At 40.8% G+C, this 15,946-nt stretch overlaps 1 protein-coding gene across 4 annotated transcripts in view; it reads left to right on the top strand.

Annotated features, from left to right (window-relative positions):
* The first annotated feature begins 266 nt into the window (after window positions 1-266).
* ANKRD13B (ankyrin repeat domain 13B) overlaps window positions 267-15,946 on the top strand; it is a 143,409-nt gene continuing 127,729 nt past the window's right edge. For 2 of the 4 annotated variants that reach the window (XM_069944964.1, XM_069944963.1), the window contains exon 1: window positions 267-804. In XM_069944964.1, coding sequence (XP_069801065.1) covers window positions 703-804 — 102 coding nt within the window. In that variant the 5' untranslated portion in view covers window positions 267-702. The remainder of the gene's footprint in view (window positions 805-15,946) is intronic. The other 2 variants (XM_069944967.1, XM_069944966.1) reach the window with 1 other exon arrangement.

Here is a 15,946-nt window from a genome sequence, read left to right as displayed (position 1 = left end):
TTAGTCATATGCTGATATTATTATTATTATTATTATTATTATTATTATTATTATTATTATTGTTGTTGTTGTTGTTATTATTAGTGATAGCACTGCCCTAGTCCCCGGCTGTGTTGTCCAGCACATTTCTATGCACAGTCCCCATGAGCAGCATACACACAGCCTGCATTGTACTCGGTGCTGTGTGATCTCTCCCCCAGCTCAGCTATGTATGAGCAGCCGCACCTGCCAGCAAAGTGAAAAGAGAGAACTACATCCCCCACAATGCAAATCGCCTGTGCTTGTCACTGGCAGCATCCTGCACAATGCACAGCAGACAGCAGAGCAGAGACAGCACTGCCAGGGAGGAGTCCTGAGCCCACCAGGAGCCCCTGGCACTGCCCCACACTCTGTGAGCTGCCCCCTGCCAGCCTGCCTGTCTGGGGAGCCCCTGTCTGACGTGCCCCTTCCTTCCCTCTTCTGCCATACTCTGCTGCGCTGCTGCTGCTGGGTGCAGTGAGGAGAAGAAGAAGAAGAAGAGGAGAAGAAGAGCTGCCTGCAAGTGCTGCTGCTGTGCCCATCCTCCGTGCACACATCCCCCCAGGCGGCACCCACACTGGCACCCGCAGCAGGGCACTGCCCACTCCCACGCCGCTTCTCCCTGCACACGGCTCTGCATGCTGCATTCGGGAAGCAGGGGGGCAAATCCAGCATGAGACGAGGATGATGCCAGCAAGGAAAGGTCCGGAGAGCAGATACCCCCTGCACTACCTGGTGTGGCACAACAAATGCCGGGAGCTGGAGAAGGAGCTGACTGAGAGGCAGGTGGGTCTGGCTGAGAGTGGGCACAGGAGGGGTGCCCAAGAGCATGGCATAGGCATATCATATCATGCATGGGCATCTGGGCTGTATCTATAGACATGGATGGGCTGTGTCACTTCTATGCCTACATGTTATATTATTACAAGTGCAGGATCAGCTGTTATTGTTGTATACACTGTGTTACATGGTTTATTATGGAGGTGTTATGGGGGCAGCACCTGTATTATCTGATATAGTTATTAATACATTAGTATATACAGCGTATAAATATGATTTATTGTGTGATATTGTAGAATCTTTATTATTATTATTATTATTATTATTATATGTATTTATATTTATCAATATCTGTAAATACAGTGTATAAATATGATATATTGTATGATATTAGGTGTTAGATGTCTACAGGCGGCCTCTTTATTATTATATGTATTTATATTTATCAATATCTATAAATACAGTGTATAAATATGATATATTGTATGATATTAGGTGTTAGATGTCTATGGGCGGCATCTTTATTATTATACGTATTTATATTTATCAATATCTATAAATACAGTGTATAGATATTATATATTGTATGATATTAGGTGTTAGATGTCTATGGGCGGCATCTTTATTATTATTATTATATGTATTTATATTTATCAATATCTATAAATACAGTGTATAGATATTATATATTGTATGATATTAGGTGTTAGATGTCTATGGGCGGCATCTTTATTATTATATGTATTTATATTTATCAATGTGTAAATACAGTGTATAGATATTATATATTGTATGATATTAGGTGTTAGATGTCTATGGGCGGCCTCTTTATTATTATTATATGAATTTATATTTATCAATATCTGTAAATAGAGTGTATAAATATCATGGGTTGTATGGCATTAGGTGTATTGGGACTGTGAAGAAGAGGAAAGGGAGGGGCAGGTGGTATGTAGAAGTAGTATGTGGGTGACATACATGCTGTCTACCATCTGTAGTGTTCTACCCACCTCCTTGCATCATATTCTAGTGCTTGGGCTGACGTCCTTCCATCAGTCCACAGTGTTAGTATTTATTGGTCTATTAGACGCCCGTCTTGTTATTTATAAGAAAAAAAACTGAAAAAAGATCATTTTAAACTTAAGAAGAATACATGAGATTTTCATTGTGTTATATATGGCATAGGCGATGAGAATTTGTTATGCCATAGAGGGTATTGGGGGGGTTTTCTGTAACCCTTTCATGATATTCATTGATCGCCCCTTTCTAGTACCCACAGCGGGTGCAGAATATCCATAGACATAGTATATGTGTGTGAACAGGAGAAGGTGCATACACCTGCCAATATTAGATCTCCAAGTTATTCATCGCAGAGATATTTTATGTCTATTGGATCGAGCCTGATATTGTTCATTAACCCTATAAACCTACAGATTGAGCTGTCCCCTGCCTTAGTAAGATGACAGTGTCTGGCAATGTAATCTAGAAATTTGATAATAATAAAAAAAAATATATATATATATATATTTATTTATCCTGTGAATGCCTCATTAGACTAGATTCTGTGTCCATATGCAAAACCCTTTAAGTAATATACAGGTATCCCTTGTGAGAATAAGTTCCTTTTATTACAGCAGAATAGCTTTGCACTTGGCAGTGTTATAAGCCCCATAGGCAATGAATGGAGAACTCTACAATCCCATGATCCTATGATCAATCAGGGTCCCATCTGTTTGATCTCTACCAATCAAAATGTTATCCCCTATCTAGTAAATAGAGGATTTCATGCTGAAATGGAAATACCCTTTAAATGTATGGCAAAAGTTTAGCCTATATGGCTGGTTTTGACTATGTTGTTTGACCATCCTTTTCAGAATTATATTCTTCAGTTACTGTACTATAAGCATAGGTTACTGTTCAGATTATATGGGACTAGTACTGTCTGCCAAAAACGTGATCAGTCAAGTTGTATTTTGCAGCCAGTTGTTGACTGAAATGACATGTGTTTGGCGTGATCAGCTGAAATCACCAATTTGTACAGGCCCATGCGGTTGGCTTACAGTTTCTCTCTCTCTCTTTTTTTTTTTTTTTATAATTTCCCCTGAAGAATCCCCTTAGTTTGTCATGCTGATGGTCAGAGTGTTCACACTAAGAACCCAATGCGTGATTGATTGATCACATCCTAGTTGTCACTAATCTTAGTGTCCATGCCGGTTATTGACGCTCATCCACTATTGAATGTATAACATTACGGGAGATCACTAGGTGTGAACGGTGACATCACTAATCCCAGCCTGGGGCTCAGGGCATCCTCAGTCCGTCCCTTTATAAGCCTGTCGCTAATACCACCTGATACCACCTAGCTGTATTCCTAGGCCCTCTACAGCTTCCTAATTGAATCCTGTTATAATATAAGCAGCGCACCTGTAACTGGTCCTGAATTGATTCTCATAAAATACTCTATTAATTCAGCGGGAACCTTTGATTTTAAAGTTAATTCCCTTACACTTTCTGGATGCCAGAGCTTTTCCCTACTATCCTATCATATAATACTTTTGGTAAGTTCCCTGCATTGCGTATTAGTGCAGGATTAGAGAGATTTGATCTGTAGCCCATTTCATTTACATGGATTCTTTCTCGATAACTTGTATTAGTATTTCAAAGGAATAAAAATGGTAAATAAGCTCTCCATTGAGATTGTCTGCTAAAGTTTGCAATTTACTAGACAGTCCTTTTTTTTATTTATTTTTTTTTTTTTTGCAGAAATCAATAGTATAGGCAATTTTAAGAAACTTTGTAATTGGGGTTTATTAGCCGAAAAATGCATTTTTATCATGTAAAAGCAGTTTGAAGCTCGCTCCCCTGTCTTCATGGTTCTCTATGGAGAGGGGAGGGGTGGAGGGAGACGAGGCACCAAAAGAGAACAACAAAGAGTTAATTTACAGCTACATCACCGGACTATCTCCTCTAAAGTCAGCACTGATCTCTCTGACCTCTGAATACCGGCTTTCACTGTGTAATCCTTTGTTCTCTGCTCTCTGCTGGCGACTAATATCCCCCTCCCCTCTCCATAGGTTACACAGGGCTCAACTGAAGAGTCGAGATTTCCTGATAATGAGCAGTGAATGACAGAGAGGAGGGAGGGGGGCGACCTGGGGAAAGGCCTTTTGAATGCAGATAATGCCATATTTGCCTAATAAACCAAATTACAAAGTTTCTTAAAATCGCCTTTACTATTGATTTCTGCAAAATAAAACAAACAAAAAACAAAAACGACATTGACACTTTAACACTGGTGGTGCAGTTGTTTGTTCTTATTCCTATTATGAGTTTTTACACGTCCGCCAATCTATGTAACCAGAGATACGGTGTAAAACATGGTGGAGATGTGTAATTACCTGAGACGTCTTATAGGCAGTGCAGCTGACAAGTACTCACTGATCCTAGTTTCCTCTAATACTGCAGAGCTATAGAGGTTGCCTCATTAAGACAGCCCCTTGTTAAAATAATGGCTGGTGTGCTGATCATCTGATCATTGCAGAATTTGCTTTTCACACCCTAGTGATCAGCAGTCACTGCCTAGGGAAGTAGCAGCTGCTGCAGGAATATGTGGCATTCTGCTTTGGCCTTTCCAATATGGAAGCTAGCCTTTGAAAGGTAGAGAGCTTGCCTCCTTCTGCTACCTATTGGAGGTAGTGTCTCAGCAAGTCAGTGTTTGGCCTATTTAAACGCCTTAGAACATGATTGGGATGAGGATATTTTCCTATTATTATTACTGATAAAGTATAACAACTCTGACACAGCTGTGTAAAGCTAAAAGAAATTCTGGTTCGGTTAATAATCCACAGTCATGTTTTGAGGCTTCTTAAAGGGGCAGAGTATTGACTTGCAGGAGCATTACCTCCGATAGGTGGCACCAGAGAGTAAGCCCGTTGTCTTTCTGGAGATGGGCTACTTTGCTTTTTACTCTTCCCAGCATTGCCTATAATACCCAACATGACTTCTGTCGCTCTCTCCTTAAAGGAGAAGTCTGGCAAAATTTTTTACTGAAGTATTGTATTGCTCCCCAAAAGTTGTACAAATCACCAATATACACTTATTACGGGAAATGCTTATAAAGTGCTTTTTTCCCTGCACTTACCACTGCATCAAGGCTTCACTTCCTGGATAACATGGTGATGTCACTTCCTGGATAACATGGTGATGTCACTTCCTGGATAACATGGTGATGTCACTTCCTGGATAACATGGTGATGTCTTTTCCTGGATAACATGGTGATGTCACTTCCTGGGTAACATGGTGATGTCACAACCTGACTCCCAGAGCTATGTGGGCTGTGGCTGCTGGAGAGGATGATGGCAGAGGGATGCTCAGTGTCCCTCCGGTGCCCTGTGACATCACCATGTTATCCAGGAAGTGACATCACCATGTTATCCAGGAAGTGACATCACTATGTTATCCAGTGAAGCCTTGATGCAGTAATAAGTGCAGGGAAAAAGCACTTTATAAGCATTTCTCATAATAAGTGTATATTGGTGATTTGTATAACATTTGGGGGAAATACAATACTTTAATAAAAATTTTCGCCAGACTTCTCCTTTAAGGATATGTTTTCTTCCCAAGATGGATATCTGGCTATTCCTGTGTTTTGTGACTGGCAACTCAGGCTCCACAGACTCTGTTGTAGCATCCTCAAGGATATACAAAGCAGCTCTCTTACCTCACCTTTGGTGGTAGCTTTCCTTTCAAGTCAGTGGCTGACTCCAATAAGAAGCCTTAAAACATGACTGTGAATGTAGCCAAGCCTGACAACTCTACAGGAGAGTTTATATTTCTGTAGACAGCTATTTCAGGGTTATTGCATGTCATAGTTACAAGGCAGGGTGCTTCTTGGTCCTATATGGGACCAATGAGAATGACAAAGACATGTGGGAACTTATAGACTATTCATGCTTCATTGGGAGTTCTGGGAAGAAAGATATACCAAGCAGTGTGTGGTGTTACCTTTTGGAGCTGTTTTACATATTTCTTTGAATTCCCAGTGGATCATAAATGGCCCATAAGTCTCTATATGTCTCTATTCAAGGAGATGGATTATGCCTTTGGTCTCCTCAGGTAGAAACTTTACACTTTCAGGCTCTTCAGATGTAATGCACGGATCAATAGTCATTCCTATAGACTGTCTTCCTATTCTGGCCTAAAAAAGGGATCCCAAGGGAAAATCTTCTTACAGGGCATATGGATAGGAGTTGTCCACCCCCGTATGTGGCCAAAATTGACAGGAAAACACATTCGACTGTATACCAGTGGTCTCGTGTGTTCACAGAGCAAAGGAAAGGTAAATGAATATTCAGGTCCCGGAATTCATTCTCACCTATGCTTGAAATATGAGATGCTAGAAACTACTTCTCATTCCTCTTGTGCTGAAGTTATTAATAAGCCTCAGAGTTCTTTCACTGAATATTTTAGAACTAATGGATTCATATTTTTAATGCATGAAATTTGAGTATATGTGTTAAAGAAGGTGCCTGCATCTCCAAGCCAGCAAGAAATGAGAGTTGTCGCTTACTTATGTTATTTAGCTTCATTCACTGTAAGGCTATGTTCCCACACGGTATTTTTCTCAGTATTTTGCAACCAAAACCAGGAGTGTATTGAGAACACAGAAAGGCTATGTTCACACACTTTTGTAATTAAGTGGTTGTCCGTCATTTAATGGCAAATAATGGCCGTTATTTTAAAACAATGTCGGCCATCCACTCAATTTAAAAAGTGTGTGAACAGCCTTTCTGTGTTCTCAATACACTCCTGGTTTTGGTTGCAGAATACTGAGAAAAATATTGTGCAAAAATACTGTGTGGGAACATAGTTCACACCTACAGGATCTGCAGCAGATTTCGTGGCCCAGATTTTTTGATTTGCTTTGAATCTGCAACTTCAAATCTGCACCATCAAATTTGCTGCGCATCCTGTACGTGTGAACGCACTCTCAGGGTGCCTTCACACACACCGGATCCGCAGCGAACTATATATACATATTTTAAAGAGACTGTACCATCAGGCCTGGGCTGAAGCACTGGAGGCGGACTGACCCACCCCCAGTGGGAGGAAACCTCCGCCCCTCTATGACATTGCTCTATTACAGGCATGTCCAAACTTTTTTCGAAGAGTGCCAAATTTGATGAAGTGAACATGTGCGAGGGCCGACCATTTTACATGCTACATGCTATATGCTTTATAACACAGGCAGATAATAGCAAGCTGGATACCTGGGGGGCCGTAAAAGTTCGGAACGCGGGCCGTAAATGGCCCTCCGGCCGGACTTTGGACATGCCTGCTCTATTAGAATCAATGGACCTGTATCATAGAGGAACGGTGGTTTCCTCCCATTCGGGGTGGGTCAGCCCGCCTCCAGTGCTTCAGCCCAGGCCTGATGGTACAGTCACTTTATCTGATGGTCATATGGCCATACAGGCTACCATAGTATTTAAAATAGAGACTTATATCTAGCGATTCGCAATTGATATCTTCCCTGATGGGCGTCACATTTTTCTTTTTCTTCTCCATGTGTCCCGAGCCATGACTCCATGACAAACATTTTCGTCTCCTTGCTGCAGCACATGTAGTAGTTAGTTCCCCTCAGTGCCCCCATATAGTAGTCAAGCCTCTCTGTGCAGGTAGGCCCCTAGTAGATAGTGTCTGCCATGTAGCAACCAACCTCCCCCACCCTGCAGTTACTATACCCCTGGTGTGACTAGTGATGAGCGAACATCCTGATATACGGTTTGGATCCCGAACACGAACATGAAAAAAAAAAATTGATTGGTTCGTGTTCGTCCAACAATAACGAACGTACAGTAGAAGCCCGTTTGGGTCTATGCACATGCGTACAGATTATTAAGTGTAAAGTGTAAATTGCGCAGTTGTGCACAGCACAAAATAAATGTATAGTGAGTGAAGGACAGACAATAGGTATACTACATAGGAGCTATTGTCCTACCACATGCTGAACTGAAAATATAATGTTTGGGTAGGTAAAGAGATGGAAGAAAAACATGTACATATAAAAGAAGGCAGACATAACAAAAAAACAACAACAACACAGTTCATGGCTAGGCTTATATATGGTAAATATCCACTAAATTGCTTATTTTGACCGGACCCTATTATGACCTATATTATGTTTGTAAGCTTCCCCGCATGTGTTATCGATGACAAGCCCCGTCCATTACTCATATCTCTTTTTGTATCCCTGACGTAATTGGATAACTGAAATCGTAGGCTTAGTGGAGTCATGACTTATACAATAGAGCAGCATAGCCTCCTGGTATGTTCTAGTTCATGAATATAAATTTGTGGTCGGTATGTTAATGTGATAATAGAAGGCTTACAGAAATATTTACTTTTCAGTACAGATCAATTATCCATGCATTACATGATCATCAGTAGATGAAGAAATTAAGATTTTTTTTTTTAGAATTTTGTATTCTATATTAAATTTATTTAGAATTTTTCTCCATTTCATTGTATTTTGTTAAAAGTTTATTTATTTTTTTTTTTTTTTGTGTTAAGTACTGGGTCCAATCACATTTTACTACAGCTATGCTATTATTAAACTTTTCTCATTACTGAGCACATTACGCATTACAGAAACATACATTGTTTTATGTCGCTTCTTTTTTTTTTTTTTTTTTTTTTTAAATAATACTGCGTGTGACTAGTGATGAGCGAACATACTGATGTTTGGTTTGGATCCTGAACATGAACATAAAAAAAAATAATTGTGATCGGTTCATGTTCGTGTTCGCCGAACATTCATGATCAAATAACGAACGTAGCATATGTTTCGATCTAAGCGCATGTGTACAGATTATCAGGCACAAAGCACAAAGCAGTTGGGTACATCAGAAGATAAACGTTCGCACATTCGAATATATTCGGAAATGATTGTTATAACCATTTCCCGAACAAATTTGTTTGTGATCGGTGAACACAAACAATTAGTGTCATGTTTGTACGAACATACGAACCTTTACAAATGTGTTCACTCATCACTACATGTGACTAGTAAAATGTTTTATAATTTATCGGTGGAGTTGTGTAGGCTTTTTTAGATATATGCCTTCTGTCACCATGGTAGCTTTGTATTCCATTCTGCTTTATTGATCCTCTCATAATTTTTTAACAGAATTGTAAATGAGCACCGATCTGCTACTAGATCAGCCTATTACACGACTTGACTATCATGCAGCAAGGGCTGTATATATATATATATTTATATATATATATAGTTAGAGATGTCCGTGCAGCCCTTCCTTTTAGTGTAATATAATAAAGTATATACAATACCTGTTCAGGCTCCTTGGTGCTTCTGCCTGCTCCTCTGTGTCTTCCTGACTTCTCCCCACTGCCCGCAGCCACCAGGATAACTGCAGAGCTGGTCTCTCAAGTGACAGGCCGCTCAGCCAATCACTGGCACTGGCACTATCATGTCTTGGTCAGTGATTGGCTAAGCAGATTGTCACTTTAGAGACCAACTCTGAAGTTTTAGCGGCGGCTGTGGGAAGAAGCCAAGAAGATATCAGGGAGCGGGCAGAAGCATCAGGGAGCCTGGACAGGTATTGTATATACTTTATTGTTTTCTTTACAGATTCATCAGTCGTTGGCCATGCATCGCTATTACACATTTTAGGTCAGGACCAGAAGACACGATTAGCCGATGATTGTTGTCTTTATTACACAGTGGGTGATAATCTGATTCAGCAAATTATCGCTCTGTGTAATAGGGTCCTAATACCATCTTGTTCTAGGTTATAATTTCCTTCATTGTTTCCTCAATGTCTTTACAGCTTAAAGAGTCACTGTCGTATTTTTTTTTTTTGCAGAAATCAATAGTCCAGGCGATTTTAAGAAACTTTGTAATTGGGTCTATTAGCCAAATCTGCCATTATCTGCATGTAAAAAGCCTTTTCCCAGGTCCCCCCCTCCTTCCTCTTTTTCATCCACTCTGAAAAATCTGAAAATTGTGACTTGTTGCAGGAGACGTACCCTGTCTGTTCTAGGGAGAGGGGAGGGGGGAGGAGGAAGGAGGGAGTTAGCCGGCAGCAGAAAGCAGATAACAGAGGATTACAGGCACGGAGCTGGGTGACAGCTGTAATCTGAGCTCAGACAGGTCACTGGTGATGGTCAGAACAGATAACGGGTGAGGGATTTGTAGATTAACTCTTTGTTGTCCTGTTTTGGTCTTTTCTTTAGCTCTCTCCATAGGAGAACAATGAAGACAGGGGGGAGAGCTTCAAACTGCTTTTTCATGATAAAAATGCATTTTTCGGATAATAAACCCAATTACAAAGTTTCTTAAAATCGCCTGGACTATTGATTTCTGCAAAAAAAAAATTCACGACAGTGACACTTTAATAAATCTGATAATTAGTGTTCAGTTCCCCTGCAGCACCCCTGCAGGGAAAATGAGGTATTACACACTACCTAGAAAAATTAAAGGCAGGTCCTCCAGGGCAGTCAGCTCTCTATGTAGTCACTCTACACTGAATGGATTACAAATGCTCCTATAGATGACAATTTACTCCTTTTGATTAGTGCTCAGTTTTCTGATACAATGGCATATTTCTGCCCCTAGAGAAGCTGTATACTCTGTATCTCCTATTGTTGGCATAGGGCTAACAAGATTTTGACAAGTAATGTACTCATAGTCAATTAGGCATCAATCTCATTAAAGAGTAGAGAATATGTATAATTTGCATTATTGCTGCTAGTTTTGCAACAATATGTAATCACTCATTTGCTTTGGCATCTATTGTAGAGATATTGGTATCTCCCCCCTCACTGCGAGAACTGCAGAGCAAGTATCTGAAGTGACCGGCCGCTCAGCCAATCACTGCCCACCACGGTCCTGTCTTGGCTGAGCGGCCTGTCACTTCAGAAGCTGGCTCTGAAGTTCCACCAGTAGAAGCGGACCACGGGCAGAAGCACCAGGGACAGGTACATATACCTTATTACTTCCTTTACACAGTCATCAGCCACCGACTATTACATGTAGTGATGCGTGGTTGGCGACCTTTGATTTTATGTCAGGACCAAAAGACACGATCAGACAATGATTGTTTCATCGTCTGATCATTCTCCTTACTACACGGAGTGACAATCTGCCTGATGCAGCAGATTATCTCTCCGTGTAATAGGGCCCTAAGGATAGGCTATTGAAAATCCTAGAAAACCACTGTAATTTGGCACAGAAATGTAAGTTTTTTGGCACTTTTTTTTTTAAATTTCAAAAGTGTTTGTTCCCTTTTAAGAAAACTAGACATAGCTGACCCTGGACAGAGAAGCATTAAATATGGTCCTATCAGTCGGTAATTGCACATCTGGCTGAGGGAATGCGCAGTGTGAACACAAGCTGAAGCTCACTAACAAGTGCTGGTGGCCTGAGGGCTTAATAAATTGTCTATTACTTTACCTTTTGTGATATACTGTTCCTATTTATACCTCCCCTGCTGTGTTCTGCATAATAATCTGTTTGCTGTCCCAGGAGGTCAGTGGCACGCACTTTGCTTTGAGAGCAGAAAAGAGATTCGAATAATTGCGATTGAAGCCGCCTTTCTTTACAAAAAAAACAAAAAACAGCGGCGCCTTCACCTAAAGTTTCTCCATTTTATCCGGAAGGTTCTGTACATCTGTCACCATGGTAACAAGTAACATGGTTGGAAGGGTAATCACCTTTTTAGCACTATAAAATCATTAATCTTTTAGCTGAAAAAGAAAATCAAAGGAAGCAGGAAAAGGAACAGAGGGATGAAGGGAAAAGATAAATAAGACAATGATGTATATTTAATGAATTCATCTTCTCCTGCCGGGGAAGATTGGATGTGACATAGATCGGAGGACTCCTTTATTACAGATAGGTCTGAACACGTAGAGGTTCACCTACGGTAAAAAAATTGCTTACTGATTTGTGGAACCTAAGGTTTACATATGGATGTGTGACTGTTCACTATTGGTGTGAAATTGTAATCATGGTCACACGGTGGCGGAACTCTGGCCAGACCATCAGGAACCTGCAGTCACTATTTTAAACTGTTTAAATAGATTGTGTACAAATATTCGAAGATTGAGAGATTCGCGAGGATCGATCACTGCTGGTTGCAGAGCCGTCTTTCCCCTTAGGCTGGGTAGGTGGCTGCCCGGGGGCCCATGACTCATAGGGGGCCACACTGCACTCTAAACTGTAAAACACTGACTCACTGTCCTTCTCTCCTGTAAGAATGCCCCCCCCCCCCGGACCGCATTTACTAGACACATACTCATGTCTTATGAAGACAAAGGCTCCAATAGAATTTCTGTATTTCGAGGGGAATCTGTCACCAAAGTGCTGTTTAACCTATTGACATCATGTTATAGAGCAGGAGGAGCTAAGCTGACGGACATGTAGCTTTGATTCACTATAACCTGGAACTTACTGTTCACTCTAGGCTTATGAGTCCAATGGGCAGTCCTCATTAGTAACTGTACGTACACTTACACTGGACCGCCCACTGGACTCCTAAGCTCAGATTAAGCAGGGATTTCAATTAATAAATTGCAAGTTATACCAAATCTTTTCCCTCAACCAAATATCAATCTTCTAAAATTCTCCAGCTCAGTAACCTGATGGTAGATTAAAATGGTTTTCTGGGAAAAAAATATTGATGAGCGTTCCACTGAATAGATAATCAGTCACTGATCATCGGGATGCGAATCGGCTAATCAGCTGTTTAGCACCTGCCCTACACAGAGAGCGGGGACAGAAGCAGTTTGTCTCCACTCACTGTGTAGTGGTGGCAATATGTAACTGCAGCTCATCTACCATTTAAAGGGGAAGTCCGGCCAGTCCCTTTTTTTTTAAGCAAGTGATGGGGAGGTGGAGGATGAAAAGAAAAAGGTGAGCTTACGACCCAAGTCCCCGCTCAGATCAGGAAGCAGCTGGGGACCAGAGAGGCAGTATGTGGCCACCAGCTTGAGCAGGGGAGGAAATAGCTTGTTATCTCTTTTATCCTCAGGTAGGAAAAAAGCAAAAAAAAAAAAAAAAAAAAAACAGCAACAAAAGAAAACAGCAGAATCTATTCAGAAAATGACTTATTATTTAAAAGTTTTGTGTTAAAGGGGTAGGCTGGGTTAACACTGTGTTTTTGCAATCCTTTTTTTATCCATTTTTTGCAAAAAAAAAAGGGATAAAAAGATTTATAAAAAAAACATTGCATTTGTGTGCATCCGTTTTGACCTTTTTTCCATTGACTTCCATTATAAAAAAAAAAACGGATCAAAACATATACTTTATTTAGCATATGCAAAAATGTGGTCGAAAACTGATGCTTTTTGATCCATTTTTTATTAATGAAAGTCAGTGGGAAAAAAAATGGATGCATAAAAAGGATGAAAAAAAAAACTGATTGCAAAAATGCAGTTTGAATTGAACCTTATCCGGCGTTCCTTATAACAAAAAATAAGTCACATAATGCTATTAATGCCACATGCCTTTGGACCTTTGGTGTTTAGCAGTTTGCCACTGTCCCAACCACTGATTGGCTGAGCGGCCTGTCAGCTCAGACAGGCCACTCTGAAGCTGGAGCATGTAGGACCCGGGGAGAAGCAGAGCGTAAGAGGAGCCCTGCAGCATGGACAGGTAATGTGTACAGTTTGGATTGGTATTACATCGTTATTACATCGTTATTACACGTGGCGATGTACGGTTGGCGTCCGACAATTATAGTTCCAAACCTATATCAACAATCAGCCGATGATCGTTGTCATCGGCTGATCGTTGTGTTTATTACACGGAGCGATAATCGGCCGGATAGGGACGATTTGGCAGATTATTGTTAAGTGTAAAAGGGCCCTTAGTCCAACCCTTAATCGCTGTTCACAGTCGACCTTGCCCACCCAGTTTTTTTTCCCAAAGTATGCCCCATTTCTCCGAAACATCTCTGTAATAGCTGCAGGGGGTAGTGGCGCCATTGGTGCGTGTCACGGGGAGAGATGGGGGCGTTCTCATTTTCCATCTCAAGACCAGGTTGTTACCACTCTGATGACGTGTGTCAATGGTGCGCTGACACAAGATGGTGCCAGACCATCAGAACAGGGGTTTATATTGTGGGATAGAAGAAGAAAAAACAGGACCTCTGGCAGTAAGTATATTGGGCAAAAAAGGAAGGTAGGGATGCATAGCGCTAACTACGCTCTATTAGGAGGTTACATAACTTTAGGTTAGGCAGGGTTACCTAGAATTTATAAATATCAAACTACCCCTTTAAATATTTGTTTAACATTTTTTTATTTATTTAAAAAATCAGGTAACACCAGTATATAGATTACACAGGAGCCACCAAATATAGATTCCCTCCTCCTTACTTTTTTATTGGTATAAAAATTTTTATTAAAAAAAAAAAAAAACATTTCTGATGTGAGAAATCAGGCATTACCCAATGAAAAACTGTATACATGGGAACCTCTGTATATCAGGCAATAGACTTGCAATAGAGAAGATTCTTCCTTTGTTATTTTTTGATATTTTGCGGCCTGGCAGGAGGACAACATATTTATTTCCATAAATTATTATGACTTTTTGCATGTCTAAAATGCCCAAACTTGGAAGCGTGGTTAACCCGATAAGTGCTGGAGAGCCGGTTGACAGCCTCTATGGCATTTTCTCTGTATCCTTATTTGGAGAATACTCTTAAAATAGATCTTATCCTGCTGTTTTTTCTTGTGAAGATGGAATTGTTCACAATCGGGTTTTGGGTCTGACCCCGAGCTATGACAGGATTTGTCATCCAAGCCTGGCCGCCAGGCAGCAAAATACAGCTGTTCTGTACCATATCCAGCTTCCGGTGCAGAACACAAAAGAGAATTTCTTTTATGTGGACATTTATACCAGGGGTAGGGAACCTTGGCTCTCCAGCTGTTGTAAAACTACAACTCCCATCATGCCTGGACAGCCAAAGCTTTAGCTTTGGCTGTCCAGGCATGATGGGAGTTGTAGTTTTGCAACAGCTGGAGAGCCAAAACAAACAAAGTAGAAGACTTCCAGGGATTCTATGGTCTTCTTGTTAGTACTGTACCTACATAGCTAAAAACATAGGACATTTATCAAAGATGGTGTAAAGTGAAGCTGGCTTAGTTGCCCCTAGCAACCAATCAGATTCCACCTTTTATTTTCCAAAGAGTCTGTGAGGAATGAAAATTGGAATCTGATTGGTTGCTAGGGGCGACTGAGCCAGCGTCACTTTACCCCATGTTTGATAAATCTCCCCCTTAGTTTGGGCAAACTCACGGTCCTCCGGCTGTAGCAAAACCACAACTCCCATCAGGCCTGGACAGTCAAGGCCTAAACTTCTGCCATTCAGGCATGTTGGGAATTGTAGTTTAGCAACAACTGGTGGGCTGCGAGTTTGACACCTGTGGGGTATATAGTATCAGTGAACACATGACTATATACTCCAACTACACATGGTTTGGCGGCAGTCTGTATCCATAGAGAAGTTAAAGGTATGGGCAGGAGATATAGGCACAAAATGGTAGGATTTTTAATAATGTTTTAAAGTTGTTGTTTTTTTTAATAAACTAGTGACTTATACCTTTTAAAATACCTTTCTGCCACTTAGCAGAAGCATTGAGAGTCCCCGAGGCCAGGGCTTCACGGTGCCTTTTTGTCACGAAACCGTCACGGTAAAATTGCGGGTTAATCGCAAGTCAGCTTTTTGTTGTGGGAAAACATTGAAGTATTAGCTAAGGGGCCCTGGCCGAAAGTATTATGTAAAAATTATTTTTATGTTGAAGACAGATTTCTGTGAGTGTAACATATCCAGGTCATATTTAAAGGGTTTTTAGTTCTTATATGGAGTGTGTGTAGCCATGAATCATAACCACGTGGGGTATAAGGCCGGGTTCACACTACATTAGTAGCTTCCATCCTAGATATACGCCGTCATCCCATAAAACATAGTGCTACTTCCCGCACATAGTCACTGATTTGACTGGATTCAGTAATATGGTCTGCAGTGCTAAATACTTGTGTAGTGCAGGAAGTAGTCTGAATGTAGTCGCTGATATTTTTTCCAGTCTGGAGAGTAGAACAGGTTTTCTATAAGGATTTGC

Source organism: Dendropsophus ebraccatus, chromosome 11 (assembly GCF_027789765.1).
Source record: "Dendropsophus ebraccatus isolate aDenEbr1 chromosome 11, aDenEbr1.pat, whole genome shotgun sequence".
Lineage (NCBI taxonomy): Eukaryota > Metazoa > Chordata > Amphibia > Anura > Hylidae > Dendropsophus > Dendropsophus ebraccatus.
The sequence above is the reverse complement of the archived record's forward strand: the minus strand, read 5'-3'. Positions and strand labels throughout refer to the sequence as shown.